Below are 20,336 nucleotides of genomic sequence, written 5' to 3' on the forward strand. Positions count from 1 at the left end.
GGACGAGCAAAGCCTGAGGCCTGGGTTGTTTACACCTAAATCCAGCTGCACCTGAAGTAAGCCCCAAGACTTCAGGTTTTCTGCCTTAGACTGTTTGGCCTCAGGGCGGGCCCAGGAGAATCATACTTAAAAGTGGCACATAAAAGACACAAAGAAACATTTCTCTCAAAACAAAAAGCTTCAGACATAGTCTACAGCTCCCCCTAGTGGAAAACACGATTTTCAGCTTCTGGATAATACGCCTTAATTCCAGTCCACCACGTGTCCCAATAGTCTGTATATATCTAGGTTAATTTAGAACATCTTTCATAATTCAAAAAATATATAATTGCTACTATTTATAATCCTGATCACAGCCCTTTCCCATAATACTTTGTAGTTCAGAACTACAATCCTGAATGAAATCTGTCCTGGAATCATGCAGTGAATTTAGAATGTTCTAGACCATTAGGAATCATATTTTGTAACTATCAAAAAAGGGAAAATAAGGAGCTCCCATCGTGGCTCAGTGGTAACAAACCTGACTAGGATACATGAGGATGTGTGTTCGATCCCTGGCCCTGCTCAATGGGTTGAGGATCTGGCATTGCTGTGAGCTATGGTATAGATTGCAGAAGCAGCTCAGATCCCACGTTGCTGTGGCTGTGGTGTAGGCCAGCGGCTTTAGCTCTGATTAGACCCCTAGCCTGGGAACTTCCATATGCCGTGGGTACGGCCCTAAAAGACAAAAAGGAAAAATAAGAGGAAGACATGAGAAGAGTATCAGAAAACCATAATGTGGTAGAATTTTAAATATCCAAAGATAATTTCATTGGCTTCTGGTTTCAAGGACATCCACTCCTCCCTCCTCTCCACATCTCATGGAAATGATCAAAGAGAAAAATACAAGAAAACCTTGATATGTTTCAGGAAAAAAAAAAAAAAAAACCCAAGAGAATACACTCAACAGAAGTGAACATTTGGAGTTCCCGTCGTGGCGCAGTGGTTAACGAATCCGACTAGGAACCATGAGGTCACGGGTTCAGTCCCTGCCCTTGCTCAGTGGGTTAATGATCCGGCGTTGCCGTGAGCTGTGGTGTAGGTTGCAGACGCTGCTCGGATCCTGCGTTGCTGTGGCTCTGGCGTAGGCCGGTAGCTACAGCTCCGATTGGACCCCTGGCCTGGGAACCTCCATATGCCGCGGGAGCGGCCCAAAGAAATAGCAAAAAGACAAAAAAAAAAAAAAAAAAAAAAGAAGTGAACATTTGAGGGATGTGGGGTCCACTGTGGAGGCCAGAGAGGAGAGGCTGGGGGGAGAGAGCGGTGGGCAGAGGAGCCCCAGATGCCCAGTGGTCTCTGTTGCTTCAGCCCTGCGGCCCCTTACCTTATCCTTGGCGCACCGGTGGCAGCCCAGCCCCTGCAGGGCACTGTGCCCTTTGCCTCCTTTCCACTCACGTGGTGTCCAATGGACCGCTGTGCTGAGGCGGAACTTCGGAACAGAGAGGGGCCCACAGAGGAAGCAAAAGATGATTTGTGCAAACACCCAGGGAGCCTCTATCCCTGCCCACTTCCACCCAAGCCTAAGTGGGAACAGCCAACAGAGAGTCACCAGCTGAGGCCTTGGTGGAAGAGAGAAGTCGCTGATGGGCAGGCATGGAGGGTCAGAAGCAGAAATGTCACGACATGCCCGAGGCCAGGGGGGACCTGTCGCCCCCAGCATACGCCTGCCCAGAGGCCAGATTAACCCAGTCTGGGTCAGAAACCCGCTGAGGACAGCACAGCGATAGCCCCTCTCCCGCCATGCCCAGGTGCCACTTGGGGAAAAGCAATGAGAACGGGAAGGACAGCCCTGTCAAGAAGATGGACCTGGAAATGATTCTATATTTACTTCAAAGAGAGCATCTAATCTGAAGGAGACAGAGATTCCGTTAAGTATGAGGTTAACGTTTTTTCCCCTGCTGCTGGCATGAGAAAGGAAGGAAGATCCATCATAGACATAAAGCATTTCCATCATATGCACATCTGAGTGTGTGTGTGTGAATTTACAACCCTGCTGCATAAACACGAATCAGAGTGGAGAACACAATACATGGTAAAACATGATAAACAAGAAACAATGGTGAGAAAGGAAACCAGCAAACCATGTGGTTAAGTCTTAACTGCTGTTCCAAATATTTGAGAAACTTAGTACTACTGATGAAAAAGAGTCAAAAAGAGAAAAGACATGTTGAACATAAGACAGTGTTTTTTAAAACCTAGAATTAAAATTCTAGAATCCAGATTCTTTTCAGCTTTCTGATTGAGTTGGGAGTGGTGACAGTGAGTGGAGAGGAAGAAGGGTTTCATAAGTAAGCCAGACGATAAACCAAAATAAAGTATCACCTCATGCCTGTTAGAATGGCTATTATTAGAAAGACAGGAGGAGCTCCTGTTGGTTCAGCTGTAATAAACCTGACTAGTATCCATGAGGACTCAGGATCGATCCGTGGCTTCGTTCAGTGGATTAAGGATCTGGCGTTGTCATGAGCTGTGGTGTAGGTCGCAGATGCGGCTTGGATCCCAAGTTGCTGTGGCTGTGGTGTAGGCTGGCAGCCACAGCTCAAATTAGACCCCTAGCCTCAGAACCTCCATATGTTGCAGGTACAGCCCTAAAAAGACAAAAAAAAAAAAAAAAAAAAAAAGGGAATGGAGATCTCTTGTGGCACAGCAGGTTAAGGATCTGGCATTGTCACTGTCGCAGCAGCCTGGGAACTTCCACTTGCCATGGATGTGGCCCTAAAAAAAGAAAAAGAAATAACACGTGTTGGAGTTCCCATCATGGCTCAGTGGAAGTAAACCCAACTAGGAACCATGAGGTTGCGAGTTCGATCCCTGGCCTCGCTCAGCAAGTTAAGGCTCCAACATTGCCATGAGCTGTGGTGTGGTTTGCAGATGTGGCTCCGATCCTGCGTTGCTATGCCTGTGGTATGGGCTGGAGCTGTGGCTCCGATTTGACCCCTAGCCTGGGAACTCCCATGTGCCACGGATGTGACCCTAAAAAGCAAAAAAAAAAAAAAAAAAAAGAAAAGAAAGAAAGAAATAACAAGTGTTGGTGAGGCTATGGAGAAAAAGGAAGCCTCCTGCACTGTTGGTGGGAATGTAAATTGGTGAGGCCACTATGCAAAACAGAAGCTTCCTCAAAAAATGAAATGGTTCCACAGAACTACCATAAGATCCAGTAATTCCACTTCTAGTTACCTATCTGAAGGAAATGAAATCACTATCTCGAAGCAGTATCTACACGCCTATGTTCATAGCAGTGTTATTTACAATAACCAAGACGTGGAAAAAACTGAAGTGTCCATCAACAGATGAATAGATAAGGAAAATATGGCATATATTCCCAAAGGAATATTATTCAGCTGTAAAAAAGAAGGAGATCCTGCCTTTTGCAAACAGGGATGTACCTGGATGCTGAAAGAAGTAAATCAGACAAAGAAAGACAAATACTTATATGACCTCACTTACATGTGGGGTTTTTTTATGGCCACACCCATGACATATGGAAGGTCCCCATCCAGGGACTGAATCCAGGCCACAACTGTGACAATGCCAGATCCTTAATCCACTGTGCCAGCCTGGGGATTCGAACCTGTGCCACCACTGCGACCTGAACCTCTGCAGTCAGCTCCTAAATCTACTGTGCCACAGCAGGAACTCCTATATGTGGAATTTTTTTAAAACCTGGACTGACAGATACAGAGAACAGATTCGTGGTTGCCGGGGGCGGGGTGGGGAGTGGGCAAAGTGGGTGAAGGTGGTCAAAGGGTACAAACTTCCAGTTGTAAGATAAACAAGTCCTGGGGCATAATGTACAGCATGGTGACTAAAGTTATCAATACTGTGGTGTGTATTTGAAAGTTTCTAAGAAAGTCGATCTTACTTTTTTTTTTTTTTTTTTTTTGGTCTTTTCGTCTTTTTGTCCTTTTAGGGCCACACCCGCAGCATATGGAGGTTCCCAGGCTAGGGGTCTAATCGGAGCTGTAGCTGCCGGCCTACACCGCAGCCACAGCAACACCAGATCTGAGCATCTGCGACCTACACCACAGCTCACAGCAACGCCGGATCGTTAACCCACTGAGCAAGGCCAGGGATCGAACCCACAACCTCATGGTTTCTACTCGGAATCGTTTCTGCTGCGCCAACACAGGAAATTCCCAGATCTTAAAAATTTCATCATAAGATAAAAATTATGTGAGGTGACGGTTATTAACTAAACTGTGGGATCATTTTTCAGTCTGTACGTATGTCACATGATTATGTTGTACACCTAAAGCCAATATAATGTAATATGTTGATTATATTTCTTTTTTCTTTTTTTTGTCTTTTTAGGGCTGCATCTGAGGCATATGGAGGTTCCCAGGCTAGGGGTCGATTGGGAGCTACAGCTGCCAGCCTGTGCCACAGCCACAGCAACATGGGATCCAAGCTGTGTCTGTGACCTACACCACAATTTACTCCAGGGCTGGATCCTTAACCCACTGAGCGAGGCAAGGGATTGAACCCGAGTCCTCATGGATGTTAATCAGATTCGTTTCCACTGAGCCACCATGGGAACTCCCCTGTATGTCTATTTTTAAAGAAAGCCTGGGGAGTTCCCGTGGTGGCTCAGCAGTTAGGAACCTGACTAGGATCCATGAGGATGCAGGTTCAATCCCTGGCCTTGCTGTGGACACCCAGCCTGGGAACTTCCCTATGCCAAGGGTGCAGCCCTAAAAAAAACAAAACAAAAAAAATCTCTGTTAAGGGTCTGACATTGTCACTGCTGTGGCTCGGTTCACTGCTGTGGTGTGGGTTTGATCCCTGGCCTGGGAACTTCCATATGCCACAGGCGCAGGGGAGGTGGAGAAAGCCAGACCGATCTATCTTGAAAGACAAGTGGTTGTCCAGGACCAGCGGTAGGAGAGAATGGACTGAAAACAGACACAAGAGAATGTTTTGGGTGTTCCCATTGTGGTGCAGTGGGAAGGACTCTGACTAGAAGCCATGAGGTTGTGGGTTCGATCCTTGACCTCACCCAGTGGGTTAAGCATCTGGCTTTGCCGTGAGCTGTGGTATAGGTCCCAGATACGGCTTGAATCCTACATTGCTGTGGCTGTGGTGTAGGCTAGCAGTGGTAGCTCCGATTTGACCCCTAGCCCGGGAACCTCCATATGCCGTGAGTGTGGCCATAAAAAGCAAAAAAAAAAACAAACAAACTTTTGTAGTGATGAGAATATTCTGTATCTTGATTGGGGTGATGATTACCTGGGATATATGTTTGTTATAACCCCACTAAACTCTAATTTAATATGGGTGCCTTTATTGTTTGCAAATTATACCTCTTTCCCTGCCTCTTCCAGCTTCTGGAGCTGCACTCTTCACGTTCCTTGGCTCACAGCCTCTTCATCCACTTTCAAAGTTAGCAGCTAGTGCTTTGCTCCAGTCCTCCATTGCCTTCTGTCTCAAATCTCCCTCTACCTTCCTCTTATAAAGGTATTTGTGATGGCATTTTGGGTCCACTCAGATAATACAGAATAATCTCTCTATCCCAAGATCCTTACCTTTATATACATTCAAACAGAGGAACAGTATTTCGGGAAGTGAGGTAAATCTATATCCAAAAACATGGGCAAAGAAGGGAAATCTGTATCTAAGAACATGAGAAACGACCCAAGGTATACTATAAAGAGAAAAATAGAAATGAACAAGTAGCAACCAGTTAGAAGAAATAAAAGAAGATCCTTGAAGAGCAAATAAAAAACAAAATATCTTCTAGTAAACTTAACAGAAAACATCAAACCTACATTAGGAGTTTCCTAATGGCCTAGTGGTTAAGGGTTTGGCATCGTCACTGCTGTGGCTCTTGTCATTGCTGTGGCATGGGTTCAATCCCTGGCTCAGGAACTTCTGCATGCCATGGGGACAGCCAAACAGCAACAACAAAAGCAAACCCACATTAAAGAACAAATCATCATATAGGTTATACTCTTGCATAGAGAGGCTCAACGTCATAAAAATATGAATGTTCCATAAATTAATTTATAAATATAACATGGTAACAATGAAAGTACTAATTCTTTGGGAGAAAAATTTAACCAAAGTGATTATAAAGTCTATATAAAAAATCAGTGCCTAAAAATAGCCAGGAAAATTCTGGAAAAGAAGCGCAATGAGACGGGGGTGGGGGTGGAAGTATCTCTCTTCATTATTTAAAAATATTATATTTCAGTAATGAAAACAATATGGTGCTGGTTCATATTAGGCAAACTGACCAATGGAAGAGAAGAGAAAGCCCTGAAATAGATGCAAATACATTCAGGAATGTTCTTTATGATTAATATGGGGGAAAGCTAAATTATTCAGTGAATAGTAATAGGACAGTGAGAGCCAGCCAGAAGAAAATTAAGTTCGGTCCATTACTGATGCCTCACATCAGGATAAATTCTAAATGGGTCATCAAAGGAGAAACTATAAATCCTTAAAGAAAATGTTGCAGAATTCATTTATAACCTTGGCAAGACAAAGACTTTTAAGACAGTGACGTCATATCCAAACAGCATTAAAAAAAAAAAAAACACATTTGAAAGATGTGCTTGGCAAAAACACATCCACATTATAAGCAACCACTAAACATATAAACTGGGGAAAATATATATTTTGCAAATTGTATCACAAATGTGTGATAATCCCAACATTTAAAGAACTCTAAAAAATTATGAGGAAAAGACCAATAACCCAATAGAAAAGTGAGCAGAAGATATAAACTATCAATTCACAGAAAAATGACATTCAGATGGCTTCCAAACATGAAAATATGTTCAGCCGCACTCATCAGAGAAATGCAAATTTAAACTACATTGAGATATTTCTATGCCATTTTTTTCAAATATCAGATCGGAAAAAAAAGGTTTTTTTTGTGTCTTTTTGCCATTTCTTGGGCCACTCCTGCGGCATATGGAGGTTCCCAGGCTAGGGGTCGAATGGGAGCCATAGCCGCCGGCCCATGTCAGAGCCACAGCAACGTGGGATCCGAGCCGCATCTGCGACCCACACCACAGCTCATGGCAACGCTGGATCCTTAACCCACTGAGCAAGGCCAGCGATGGAACCCACAACCTCATGGTTCATAGTCGAATTCATTAACCACTGAGCCACAACGGGAACTCCAGATGGAAAAATTTTAAATCGCATTCTGTATCCAGACTGTGGTCAAAAAAACAGGATTGTTTGCTTGTAAATTGGTATAATCCCCAAGGGGCGCAATTTGGCAACACGTATCCAATTTACAGCGCATGGACCCTTTGATTCTGTGATTTGCCCTATAGCTGTGCTTGCAGAACGAGGTCTCAACAGGGTTATTTACTGGAGCAGTGCTAGTAATAGTGAGATTAAATGGTTAGTCAGGTTACAGTGTTTCTCTCAATGGAATATTATGCAGTTATAATCAGCTATCAAACATGAAAGGGCAGGTCCTCCAAGACTGATAGTTAAAATAGCAAAATGTATAGAACAATGTTACCTTCTACAGAGAAAAAAGGAACCACAAGGCTTTCCCTGGGGCTCAGCTGGTTAAGTATCCAGCATTGTCACTGCAGTGGTCCAGGTCACTGCAGTGGCTTGGGTTGGATTCCTGGCCAGGGAACTTCCAGTGTTGTGAGTGGCAGTGGGGGGGAAGGAACTATAAGAAAGTATGTTTTTATTTGCTTGTGTACATAGAAGGACCTCCAGAGGATAAACAAAAATCCCAACAGTAATTGCCTCTTTGGGAGTTCCTGTCTGTGGCTCAGTGGAAACAAATCTGACTAGTATGCATGAAGATGCATGTTCAATCCCTGGCCTTGCTCAGTGGCTTAAGGATCCAGCGTTGTTGTGAGCTGTGGTGTAGGTTACAGATGCGGCTCGGATCCTGTGTTGCTGTGGCTGTGGTGCAGGCCAGCAGCTGTGGCTCGAACTGGACCTCTAGCCTGGGAACCTCCATATGCTGCGAGTGCAGCCCTAAAAAAAAGACCAAAAAAAAAAAAAATTGCTTCTTTGGGGCAAGTGAAATGCAGGGGATAGGGTGGAGGGAGCTTTCCACTGTCATTTTATTTTATTTTATTGTCTTTTTAGGGCCACAGCCACAGCAATGGGGGATCCAAGCCATCTTCGACCTACATCACAGCTCATGGCAATGCTGGATCCCTAACCCACTGAACAAGGCCAAGGATCGAATTTATTCCTCATGGTGCTAGTCAGATTCGTTTCAGCTGGGCCACAATGGGAACTCCTATTTTATTTTTATTTATTTACTTATTTTTTGTCTTCTTGCCATTTCTTGGGCCGCTCCCACGGCATATGGGTGGTTCCCAGGCTAGGGGTCTAATTGAAGCTGTAGCTGCCAGCCTAAGCCAGAGCCACAGCAACTCAGGATCGAGCCGCGTCTGCGACCTACACCACAGCTCACAGCAACGCCAGATCCTTAACCCACTGAGCAAGGGCAGGGACCGAACCTGCAACCTCACGGTTCCTAGTCAGATTCGTTAACCACTGCGCCACGACGGGAACTCCCTATTTTTTTTTTTAAACATGTAAACATGTTATCTTTTATTTCAAAATATTAAATAATTTTTAAAGAGAGAAGCTGACTGTAAAGCAGTGCATAAAACGATTTTCTCCTATATGAAGTTTTTAAAGCTATTTACCACAGTTATCATTGCAAGATTTTTATTTTTTATTTTATTTTTATTTTTTGTGGCTGCACCCTCAGCATACAGAAGTTCCCAGGCCAGGGACTGAATCCAACTGTAGCTGTGACCTGCGCCACAGCTGTAGCAACGCTGGATCCTTAACCTTCTGCACCATGGCGGGAACTTCGGGCTTTATCTTTTACTTACACATTTTTGTATGCTTCCATTTGTACAAGAAACATGCATTATTTTTATAATCAAAGAGAACAAAAATGGGGAGTTCCCGTCATGGCTCAGCGTAAGGAACCAGATTAGTATCTATGAGGATGTGGGTTCCATCCCTGGCTCAGTGGGTTCAGGATCTGGCGTTGGCATGAGGTCACACACTGGGCTCGGATCCAACATTGCTGTGGTGTAGGCCTGCCACTGCAGCTCCTATCCAACCCCTAGCCTGGGAACTTCCATATGCTGTGGGCGTGGCCTTAAAGAGACCCCCCCCCAAAATGGTGATTTTTAATTTATTTTCTAATTGAATAGGGAAAAATGATGTATTTTTATGTTCCCTCCTAACTATTCTTTAACTATTGCAGCTGCAGTTTAATGGAATCCTGGTTTTCACTTTCTATTTTTTTTAGATTCAGTGTTCTTTTCTAACTCAACTGGAATTATTTTTCAAGACTTAAGACTCCCCAAGGACTTGTCTGCTACTGTGAGATTCAGGCCAGATTGGTTTAAAGTCCTTTTGACTCATTTAAATTAAGGATTTTTTTTTTTTTTTTTTTTTTTTTTTTGGTCTACTGCTGCAATGACTCCACAAACAAGCTTCTAATTCCTTCTGTCATGGGTGGCGAGGAAGGGACTAAAAGATACATTTTCTTTCCCGCTGAAGAAGGAGAAGAACCAAGATCTACCAGAGGGGGGCGCTCGACCTATAGCTGAGGTTATTTATAGGAGTTGGATTTAAATGTAAATCTGCCCCCTGGTAACTCCAGCACAACTGCCTCTTTAAGAGCTGGCCCCGGCCTTTATGTAAGAGGGCTGTTCTGCTTCCATACTTTACAGGTTGGATACAAATTTAGGGGGCAGCAGACGAGAACATAACTGGAAGGGAGGGCAAGGTGGCTGTGTAATCTTAGCTTGAGGACTGGGATGGATTTAAAATCTTCTGCCCCCAACTTCTGCTTACATAAAATGGTACGGCCTCTGTGGAAAAGAATATGGCAATTTCTCAAAAAAAATTAAACACAAAATTATCATCTGATCTAGCAATTCCACTTCTAGATATATACCCAAAAGAACTGAAAACAGAGATTTGAACAGATTTTTGCACATCCATAGTTTTTTATAACATTAAAAAAATTCAGGAGTTCCCGTCGTGGCGCAGTGGTTAACGAATCCGACTAGGAACCATGAGGTTGCGGATTCGATCCCTGCCCTTGCTCAGTGGGTTAAGGATCCAGCGTTGCTGTGGTGTAAGTCGCAGATGCGGCTCGGATCCCACGTTGCTGTGGCTCTGGCATAGGCTGGCAGCTACAGTTCCAATTGGACCCCTAGCCTGGGAACCTCCATAAGCCGCGGGAGCGCCCTAGGAAAAAAAAAAAAACAAAAAGACAAAAAAAAAAAAAAAAAAAATTCAGGGAGTTCCCGTGTGGCTCAGTGGTAAGATACCCAACTAGTATCTGTGAGGATTGGGGTATGATCCCTGGCCTCCCTCAGTGGGTTAAAGATCCTGCATTGCTATGAGCTGTGGTGTAGGTCTCAGATGCGGCTTGAAACTGGTGTGGCTGTAGCTGTGGCTAAATCTGGCAGCTCAGACCTTCTAGCCTGGGAATTTCCATATGCCACAAGCGTGGCCATAAAAAGAAAAAAAATTATTAAATGATCAAATATTTCAAACATACAGAAAATGCCTAAGTAGAGTGACTAAAGTTCCACCTCCATGAGATCCTCATTCTTTATTCACTGCTGAATCCTCAGAGCCTAGAACAATGCCTGGCAAATAGTAGAAATTCAGTGAGTGGTTTTTTTTTTTTGAATGAATAAATGATTCCTTATAGAAATCTCTTCACCTACAAATGTTTGTTTCTCTGGAGTAATTCCTACAGTGGAATCGCTTCCACTCTACTAAGTTAATTGCTAAACAGCCCAACAATTTGCGCCATCGTCAAAAATATGTAGAATTTGTGTTTCCTCAGATCCATACGATATTGTCACACTTTCTTATTTTTGGCAATCTGGTGGATTTTAATGGTATCTTGTTTTATTTTGCATTTCTTTGATCATTAGTGAGGTTGAGTGTTTTTCCTTAGGCTTTCTTAGGACTTGCCTGTTTATTTCCTATGCCCATTTTTCTACTGAGTTATCTTTTTCATATTATATGTATTTCGATGCTAGCTAGCCCTTTATTAATGTTGCAAACATCTTTTTCTTGTCAGTGGCTCATGTTTTCTCTTTGTGATATGATTTTTTGGCCAGAAATTTTAATTTTAGTATTTTCAAATTTATTAATATTTTCTCTTATGGTTTACACTTCGTGGGTTTTAAGTCTCTCCTGGAAGTTCCTGTTGTGGCTCAGGGTAATGAGCCCAACTAATATCCATCAGGATATGGGTTTGATCCCTGGCCTCGCTCGGTGGGTTAAGGATCCTGTGGTGCTGTGAGCTGTGGTGTAGGTCACAGATGCAGCTCAGATCTGGCATTGCTGTGGCTGAGGTGTAGGCTGGCAGCTGCAGCTCCAATTCGATCCCAAGCCTGGGAACCTCCATGTGCCACAGGTGAGGCCATAAAAAACAAAACAAAAATAAATAAACTCTCTCCTGGAATTCTCCGTGATGCTTGGGTGACACTTGGGTTGCTGCTGCAGGGCGGGAACTTCCACATGCCATTGATGGGGCCAAAAAAAGTCTTCCCTACTCTGAATTAATAAAGACATTTTCTTTTTATCTAAAAGTTTATTAATTCATATTTGGAAATAATTTCAAATTTATAAAATGCTGTAAAATTTAAAATAGTACAAAGAACATTCATGTACTCTTTATCCATATAGTGTTAACATTTAATCACATTTACCATTGGACAAGTAACATATATACTTTGTACTTACCAAACATAACTATATAACATACATTTGTAATATATATGATATAAAATATATACATATATTTTTTCCGAACTATTTGAGGGCAGTTACATACATTATGGTGCTTTTCAGGTACATATTTCAATGTGTATATCCTACGAATAGGGATACTCTCTAACAGAACTACAGTATAGTCCAAAATTTATATTGATAAAATACCTTTATCAGATCTCCCATTCGTATCTCCGTTTTGTCATTTGACAAATTTGATGTTGACATACTTTATAGCATTTTTATAACCCAATGAACCCTATAACTTTATAGCAGTTTTAAAAACCCTCTGTACACCATCCAAACTAGAGGCAGGTATTGCATTTAATTGTCCCGTCTTTTTAGCCTCCTTTCATCTAGAACATTTCCTCAAATCCTTATTTGTCTTTTATGACATTGACACTTTCGAAGAATGCAGTCCTTCTCCACCCCTGCCCTTTTTTTTTGTCTGCAATTGAGGCATGTGGGAGTTCCCTGGGCCAGGGATTGAACCCATGCCACAGCAGTGACCCGAGCCACTGCAGTAACAACTGCCATGTCCTTAACCCGCTGTGCCATGAAGGAATGCCTCTCATTTGTGTTTATCTGCAGTTTCCTTGTGATGAGATTGATGGCGTGCCCTCTTAGCCGGAACACCGCGTAGATGAATATTGCGCCTCTGTGCGGCAGTGCGTAGATGTAGCATCGTGTCTTTCTCAGACTCTCCTGTCTACGGGTACACAGTGTCTGTCCGCCCCTCGTTGGTTAACCAACACTGGTCAAAGAGTTGTCTGATTTTGCCACTCTATAATTACTGGTTTGTTTTTTTTTTTTCCTCCTTTCCAAACTCATAAACAGTTCGTAGGGAGACACCTTAAGACATGCAAATATCCTGCTCCTCAAAATTTCTCCCTAGCTTTAGCATCCACGGATGATTTTTGTCTGATGGAATTTTTTGTCGTGATGATTGAAAAATGATTCATTTAAAGTTTTTAAATTGTGTTATCTATGGCTTTAGCCTGGAATTTGTTTCATACAGTGTGAGAGAGGGATCAAATTCTGTCTCCTCCCTCTCCCTCCCATCAGCTCCATTTGTGGAATAGCTCATTCTTACTCCACTGATAGGTAATGTCCATTTCTTCATATACCAAATTTCCATTTTTGCTGGGTTTGTTTCAGTGCTCTCTATTCTGTCCAATTGGTCTATTTATTTATCCTTGCACAACGTTTTAATTAATTACAGCATATTAATTATTATAGCTTTGTAATAAATTTTGATATACTAAGGCAAATATCTCATTACATTCTTTTTTAAAATTGTCTTATCCTTTTTTGTCATCCTGGCAATTATATTCATTGTGACAGGTAATTTCCACAATAACCTTCAGAGAGATTAAGAAACTTTCCCAAGGTCACAAAGCCAAAGAGGAAGAATTCGAACTCAGATCTGCCCAGAGTCAGAGCTCTTTCCATGACTTCCTGAGGTTCTGCCCTCCCAAGGCCAAAGGGATGGTTATCAAGGCATGGAGCAGTGGAGGTCAGAGAATCAGGTGTGGGCAGGTGAGAGAAGAAAGGCAAGTATTAGTCTGGTTTAGGTTTGGTCTCTGGGTGTAGACTTTGCCAGCCAAGGGACCGGGCTTGGACTTGGTGGGCAGAACTGGAAACAAGATTGGAGCGAATGGGACCCAGGATTGATCACTCACAGGTGTCCCTGGGCAAATCTTGTCACTTTCCGGGCTGATCAGGGCAGTGTGGCAGCAGCCTGAAAGGCAGACCTGCAGCTGCTTTTATGTAGGGCTTGCCATGGGGGGCTTGGGACGCTCGGAGGGGAAAGAAGCTGCCTGGCTGGCTGCAAGCTAGGACAGATGCCACACCAGGGAGCCCCATCCTCCACCAGCCCCTCCCTGCCTGATTAAGAGACCCTAATCAGCTTGGGGAGATTAAGGGCTCTGGCCTGCTGTTCCCACACCCCCCCCCAGGCCCTGGCAAAGGAGACCTGTGGGAGGGCGTCAGAAGGATCGGCCCTGTGACCCCTCACCCCGGCCCTGGGCCCGAGCCCCGGACTTTCCGGTGAGTGGCAAAGCCCCCTCCACACGGACTCCAGGTCCCTTCTGCCAGAGACAGACCATGGAAGGGTGCGGGAGTGTCCCCACTGACCCCCGACGGCTCTGAGAGGGGGGAAGGGCAGACAAAGGAAGCAGAGCGAAGCGGGTGGATCAGGGGGGTGCTTCCGGGCCATGCCCCTGACCCCATACAGTCGTCCAAGCCCGCGGAGGGGGTGTGGAAGCAGAGACAAGCCGCGGGTCAATTGATTTGAGAAGCTGGGGGTTGCGGAGACCCCTAAGAGAGCTCTGGGGGTCACATCCGCTCCTCCTGCTCCGTTTATGCTCCCAGAGGCCCGCAATGACAGCCTGCGCCCTCCTCGAAGGTGGGCTTCGGGACCCCCGGCTCTGCGCCCCCGCGTGGTGGGCTCCGTCTCCGCCCGGCCTTCCCCGGACCCTGCCTCGGCTGGGGCTCCTGCTGCTGCTGCTGCTGCTGCTGCTCCTGCCACGCTCTGCCCTCTCCGCCGTCTTCAAAGTAGGGGTGCTGGGGCCCTGGGCCTGCGATCCCATCTTTGCCCGAGCCCGCCCGGACCTGGCCGCCCGCCTGGCCGCCGCCCGCCTGAACCGCGACGCTGCCCTGGAGGGCGGCCCTCGCTTCGAGGTCGCGCTGCTGCCCGAGCCGTGCCGGACGCCTGGCTCGCTGGGGGCGGTGTCTTCCGCGCTCACCCGCGTCTCGGGCCTCGTGGGGCCGGTGAACCCCGCGGCCTGCCGTCCGGCCGAGCTATTAGCCCAAGAGGCGGGGGTCGCGTTGGTGCCCTGGGGCTGCCCTGGGACGCGGGCGGCGGGAACCACGGCCCCCGCGGTGACGCCCGCGGCGGATGCCCTCTATGCCCTGCTGCGCGCCTTCCGCTGGGCGCACGTGGCGCTGGTGACCGCCCCCCAGGACCTGTGGGTGGAGGCGGGACGCTCACTGTCCACGGCGCTCAGGGCCCGGGGTCTGCCCGTTGCCTTGGTGACCTCCATGGAGCCCTCGGACCTGTCTGGAGCCCGGGAAGCCCTGAGGAGGGTCCAGGATGGGCCCAGAGTCAGAGGTAGGCGCCCCTGCAAGATGCGGGGGGGGTCTGCTGTCCCCCGGGCAGCGGACAGAGCGCCGAGCGGAGTCTCTGTGTCCGCAGCAGTGATCATGGTGATGCATTCGGTCCTGCTGGGCGGCGAGGAGCAGCGCAGCCTACTGGAGGCTGCAGAGGAGCTGGGCCTGGCCGATGGGTCCCTGGTCTTCCTGCCCTTCGACACGCTCCATTACGCCTTGTCTCCAGGCCCGGAAGCACTGGCCGCGCTCGCCAATAGCTCCCAGCTTCGCAGGGCCCACGATGCGGTGCTCACTCTCACGCGTCGCTGTCCGCCGGGAAGCAGCGTGCTGGACAGCCTGCGCAGGGCCCAAGAGCATCAGGAGCTGCCCTCTGACCTCAATCTGCAGCAGGTAGAGGGACCAGGGAGGAGAGAAGAGGGGAAGAGAGCAGAGAGTAGCCAAAGGGGAGAGGAGGCTGGAGGCAATGGGAAGAGAAATGGAGGGAGCCGATGCAGTGAGAGGAGAGGCAGTCAATGGGAGCCAGGACGATGTCAGCAGGGAGAGAATAACCCGCAGCTCCACCCGTCCTGGGTGGTGCGAGGCCCCGGACATCTCAGTGTATTGTCATTGTTTCCAGACTGTAGGCAATGAGACCTCTCAAGGTCAGTTCCAAGGAGCAAACTCTAACGAACTCCACACTGCAACACCTACTTCACAGTAAACCCACTCCCGACACCACCATGCCAGACGGTCTGTAGTAAACAGCTGGGGTTCTTAAGAGAGCAGGAAGGAGGAAGGATGCAGATTCAGCCTCCATGCCCTGGTCAGAGGTGTTTCCTCTGGGGCTTTGCCTAGAAGTCTTAACTTTTTGAGAGCCTTACATCTTATGAGAAGCAGAAAGGTCCCTAGATGGAGCCAAGGGCTTCTATAACCATAGATTCACATCTTATTCCCAACAACTAGCTAATACCCAAGATTCCCTGAGAACCCAGAATCCTAGTTCAGACCATCTAGCTCCACCCCACTGATAAGACGGGGGTGAGAAACCACTTAGATAAAAGGGAAAGTTAGGAGTTCCATCCTGGCACAGTGGAAATGGAATCTGACAAGGAACCATGAGGTTGCGGATTCGATCCCTGGCCTTGCTCAGTGGCTTAAGGATCCAGCGTTGCTATGAGCTGTGGTGTAGGTCGCAGACACAGCTCAGATCCACTTTGCTGTGCTGTGGTATAGGCCAGCAACTGTATCTCTCATTGGACCCCTAGCCTGGGAACCTCCATATGCTGCAGGTGCAGCTCTAAAAAGAAAAAAAAAAAAAAGGGAAGTTAGATGTCAGTGGGCAGTAAATCAAGCACCAAAGACTCTACTTAAAGGAGGCACATGGGAGAGGGCTGGGAGTCCAGGAGGGTTGAAGTCTTCCCCACAAAAGCCCTTAGTCTCCACCAAGAGCATCTTCAGAAGACAATAGGGAGAAAGGATGGGAAGCGCCACTAAGAGGAGAACAAGAGTCAGGAACTGGGATGGGATGGGATGGACGGTGGGTGGAGAAGGAGAGTGGGGGGAATGATGGGGAAAAATCCTCTTCAGTTCTCATTAAGTAGCACAGCCTTTCACCTCGATGCCCAAGTGAGAACCCTGAGAGTCACCCTTGATTCCTCTAACCCTTCCCCCAACATCCAGACATCAAGTCCTGTCACTTTTGCTTCCTAAAGTTTATTTGAATCCATCTGCTTTCTCCATTTCACTCTCACTGCTTGGTTCAGGCCACAGCACCTCTGGTCCAAATCCCCAAACAAAAGTTCCCAAGTGATCCCTGCTTCAGCACCTACCTACCCCAGACCTTTCTCTACTCAACAGTTAGATCTGACTCCAGAAATTTCACAGATCTGTGTTACTTCTTCAAAACCTCCCAGTGGCTTCTCTCACTCTGGGTAGATGCAGTCTTGAATTTCAACTAGACTGAGCTATTTTGGGTTCCCCAGATATGGCCTTCTCTTTTGCCTCTCTGCTTCTGGGTGTACTGTTCCTTCTCACCTGTCCCTATGGTCCCCCAGATATTTCTGACATCCTCTGAGGGACAGCCACTTCTGGTGGCTTCCTCCTCCTCCCCCAGCCTGGGTGGGGGCCCTCTTTCCTGTCTCCTCAGCTCCCTCAATTGCCCCTACCCTAACTTATAGCACTGCCTCAACATCCTAGGTTGTCTCCCCTCACTAGATGAAGATTCTTCTAGATAGGGACTTGAGATCAGGTCTTGTACCCTGGTAGATCCCTAGTGCTCTACACAGTGCCTGGAACTGTGAGAGATGGGAACTGGGAATAATAGAGAAGTTTGATGAGATCAGATGGTTGCTTAGGGGGAAAAAAAGAAGGAACATAAATAGAAAATAGAATCCAGGAGTTCCTGTCGTGGCTCAGTGGTAATGAACCTGACTAGAATTCATGAGGCTGCGGGTTTGATCCCTGGCCTGGCTCAGTGGGTTAAGAATCCGGCGTTGCTGTGGCTGTGGTGTAGGCCGGCAGCTACAGCTCCAATTCGACCTCTAGCCTGGGAACTCCCATATGCCACAGGTATGGCCCTAAAAAGACGAAAGAAAGAGAGAAAGAAAGAAACAAACAAATGGAGGAGTTCCCATCCTGGCTCAGTGGAAATAATCTGACTAGCATCCTCATGGATGCAGGTTCCATCCCTGGCCTTGCCCAGTGGGTTAACGATCTGGCGTTGCCGTGAGCTGTGGTGTAGGTTGCAGATGCGGCTCAGGTTTGGTACTGCTGTGGCTGTGCCGTAGGCCGAGAAGCCAACCAAAAGCCAGGAAAGAAGGCTTTTGGTGAACGGTAGGTAGTGATGCTAAAAATATATGCAGGGCAAACAAAAGGAGAGGGAAGAGAGGACCTGTGGGTGATGGATTTATAAGTAACCAATGATAAGAAGAGCCTAAGAGTCCTGAAAAGAGGGAAGGGCAAGAGTTCCCTGGTGGCTCAGTGGTTTAAAGATCCACCGTGGTCACTGCTGTGGCTCAGGTCACTGCTCTGGCATGGGTCACTGCTGTGGCACAAGTTCAACCTCTGGCCCAGACTTCCACATGCCAGCTTGCAGCCAAAAAAACTAAAACCACCACCACCAAAACAAACAAACAAACAAACAAAACCCCAAAACAAGAGGGAAGCAATGGCAAAACGGAATAGGATAGCCAATTAAAGAGAGAGGAAGAGCGAGCCAATGGGGGAGGAAGGGAGAGAGAGCCAATGGGGAGAGAGGAAGAGGGACCCAATGGGGAGAAAGGAGAGAGAGCCAATGGGGAGAGAGGAAGAGGCAGCCAATGGAGAGGAGTATGGAACCACTAGCTTGGAGGTGCTAGTGGTCAGTACACAGAGGGCTTGAAGGGCCCAGTGAGAGGATAGGCCGGGACAGTAGGTCCCTCTCTGTTTATGGGCTGTGACCCCCAACTCTGAGCCCCCTTCCCTTTTTTCTCAGGTATCCCCACTCTTCGGCACCATTTACGACTCGGTCTTCTTGTTGGCCGGGGGCGTGGCGCGAGCCCGGGCGGCCGCAGGTGGCGGCTGGGTGTCTGGAGCAGCTGTGGCCCGCCATGTCCGGGATGCCCAGGTCACCGGCTTCTGTGGGACCCTGGGAGGAACCGAGGAGCCCTCATTCGTGCTACTGGACACGAATGCGGCAGGGGACCGACTGTTTGCTACATATGTGCTGGACCCCACCCAGGGCTTCTTCCGCTCCGCTGGAACCCCAGTGCATTTTCCTAGAGGGGGACGGGGGCCTGGACCCGACCCCTCATGTTGGTTCGACCCAGACATCATCTGCAATGGAGGTGAGGACAAGCACCCCAACCCCCACTGGGACAGTGACCATAGACCCTCCACAAAGCAGTGCTAGAGAGTGAACTCTCATCCTGTAAATCCCGTGGGAGGCCCTTCCAGTCGTGCTCAGAGCCCCTGGCTTATGCAGGACCCCTCTCTTGCAGAGCCCCCCAGAACCCTCTTGGAACTTTTCTAGCATTCCCAGGCCCTCCCCCTTTGCAGGACCCATGACCTTTCCCTAGATCCTGTTCCGGACTCCCATCCCCCTTTCCTGGAGACTCCAGGATTTGCCAGGATCGCATACCTCCCAGGAGAGGGTGCCTCCCCTCCGCCACAGTCCTCAGCGTCCTTCCTCTCACTGCCCTTCCAGGAGTGGAGCCCCGCCTCGTCTTTATCGGCTTCCTCCTGGTGGTTGGGATGGGGCTGGCAGGGGCCTTCCTGGCTCATTATTTTAGGTGAGTAAGGGAGTGAGGTAAGCAGGAGATGAGCTTGGCTCTCCGCCTGCCAGAAATGCAACCGTGCAGCAGAGACGGCAGGCCGGGCCCACTCAAGAGCAGAAGGGAGGGGTTTTTTGGAGATCGGGAGAAGGAAGGAGTCGTGGAGGGCTTGGCAGAGCCTCAGCGGATGTCTGGTTTGGCGGTGGCTGCCCTCCCCTGAGCCAGCATTGTCGCCCCTGGCTTCCTCTCCTGGACCTTGGCCCCCTTTGTGAAGATGACCTCCTTGCCGTTCCAGGTACCGGCTTCTTCACATCCAAATGGTCTCCGGCCCCAACAAGATCATCCTGACTCTGGACGACATCACTTTCCTCCACCCACAGGGGGGCAGTTCTCGAAAGGTGGGGGAGGCAGGGAGCCAGGATCCAGCTGTCTTCCCCTATGTATTTTGTCCCCTGCCTGGGCCAGTCCTCTCCCCAGCCCCCACCTGGGAAGGCTTGGTTTCTGCCCGAGCTCTGTCCCAGGTCTGAGTTCTGGGGAGCAGCGCCCCCATGTGTGCAGCGGGGGTAACAGCTCCTTCCTGACCGTTTTCTGGGACGTGTCTCCCTCCAACAAGATGAATATGCTTGTTTTGAAAGCTGTAAAGTGTTATGTACTCGGGAAGTAATGCCATTATCACCTTCCCTAATTAGGATTTTGTCCCTTGCCCCCTTAATCCCCAGAATTCAGCCTGACCTCAACAGGACTGGACCTCACAGTATATTTTAACCCCATGCACTGACCTCTGCCCTCCAGGTAGCCCAGGGCAGTCGAACAAGTCTGGCGGGCCGCAGCATGTCAGACGTTCGCAGCCTCCACAGCCAGTACCCGGATAGCACCAACATCGGCCTCTACGAGGTGAGCCGGACTCCCAGGCGGCTGAGTTCTCTTCCTGGAGTCAAGTCACATCCTGCAGATGCCAGGAAATGGGGATAGGAGCGCAGAACGGGAACTAGGGAGAGTTCATGGATTCCTCAAAGGGAAGCATCTGGGCATCCTTCCCGCTGGGGGGTTTTCCCTTAGCCATGATCAGGAGAAGGCTCTTCAAAGGCCAGTCACAGGCCTGAAGACTGGAGGCCTGACTGGTAGGGAGCGTGATGGGGCCGGCATGTGGCCTGGTGTGGCCACTGATGCCATCCCCTGCCTCCCCCTCAGGGACCAATC

At 48.0% G+C, this 20,336-nt stretch overlaps 1 protein-coding gene across 3 annotated transcripts in view; it reads left to right on the forward strand.

Annotated features, from left to right (window-relative positions):
* The window catches only part of GUCY2D (guanylate cyclase 2D, retinal), a 49,997-nt gene that overhangs the window by 21,576 nt on the left and 8,085 nt on the right, over positions 1 to 20,336 (forward strand). Inside the window, exons 2-7 of one of the 3 annotated variants that reach the window (XM_021067848.1) lie at positions 13,141 to 14,908; positions 14,993 to 15,297; positions 18,359 to 18,710; positions 19,070 to 19,154; positions 19,432 to 19,534; positions 19,929 to 20,030. In XM_021067848.1, coding sequence (XP_020923507.1) covers positions 14,179 to 14,908; positions 14,993 to 15,297; positions 18,359 to 18,710; positions 19,070 to 19,154; positions 19,432 to 19,534; positions 19,929 to 20,030 — 1,677 coding nt within the window. In that variant the 5' untranslated portion in view covers positions 13,141 to 14,178. Of the gene's footprint in view, positions 1 to 12,385; positions 12,512 to 13,140; positions 15,298 to 18,358; positions 18,711 to 19,069; positions 19,155 to 19,431; positions 19,535 to 19,928; positions 20,031 to 20,336 lie in introns of those variants that run through there. The other 2 variants (XM_021067847.1, XM_021067849.1) reach the window with 2 other exon arrangements.

The sequence above is a fragment of the Sus scrofa genome, chromosome 12 (genome assembly GCF_000003025.6).
Source record: "Sus scrofa isolate TJ Tabasco breed Duroc chromosome 12, Sscrofa11.1, whole genome shotgun sequence".
In the NCBI taxonomy this organism is placed as follows: domain Eukaryota; kingdom Metazoa; phylum Chordata; class Mammalia; order Artiodactyla; family Suidae; genus Sus; species Sus scrofa.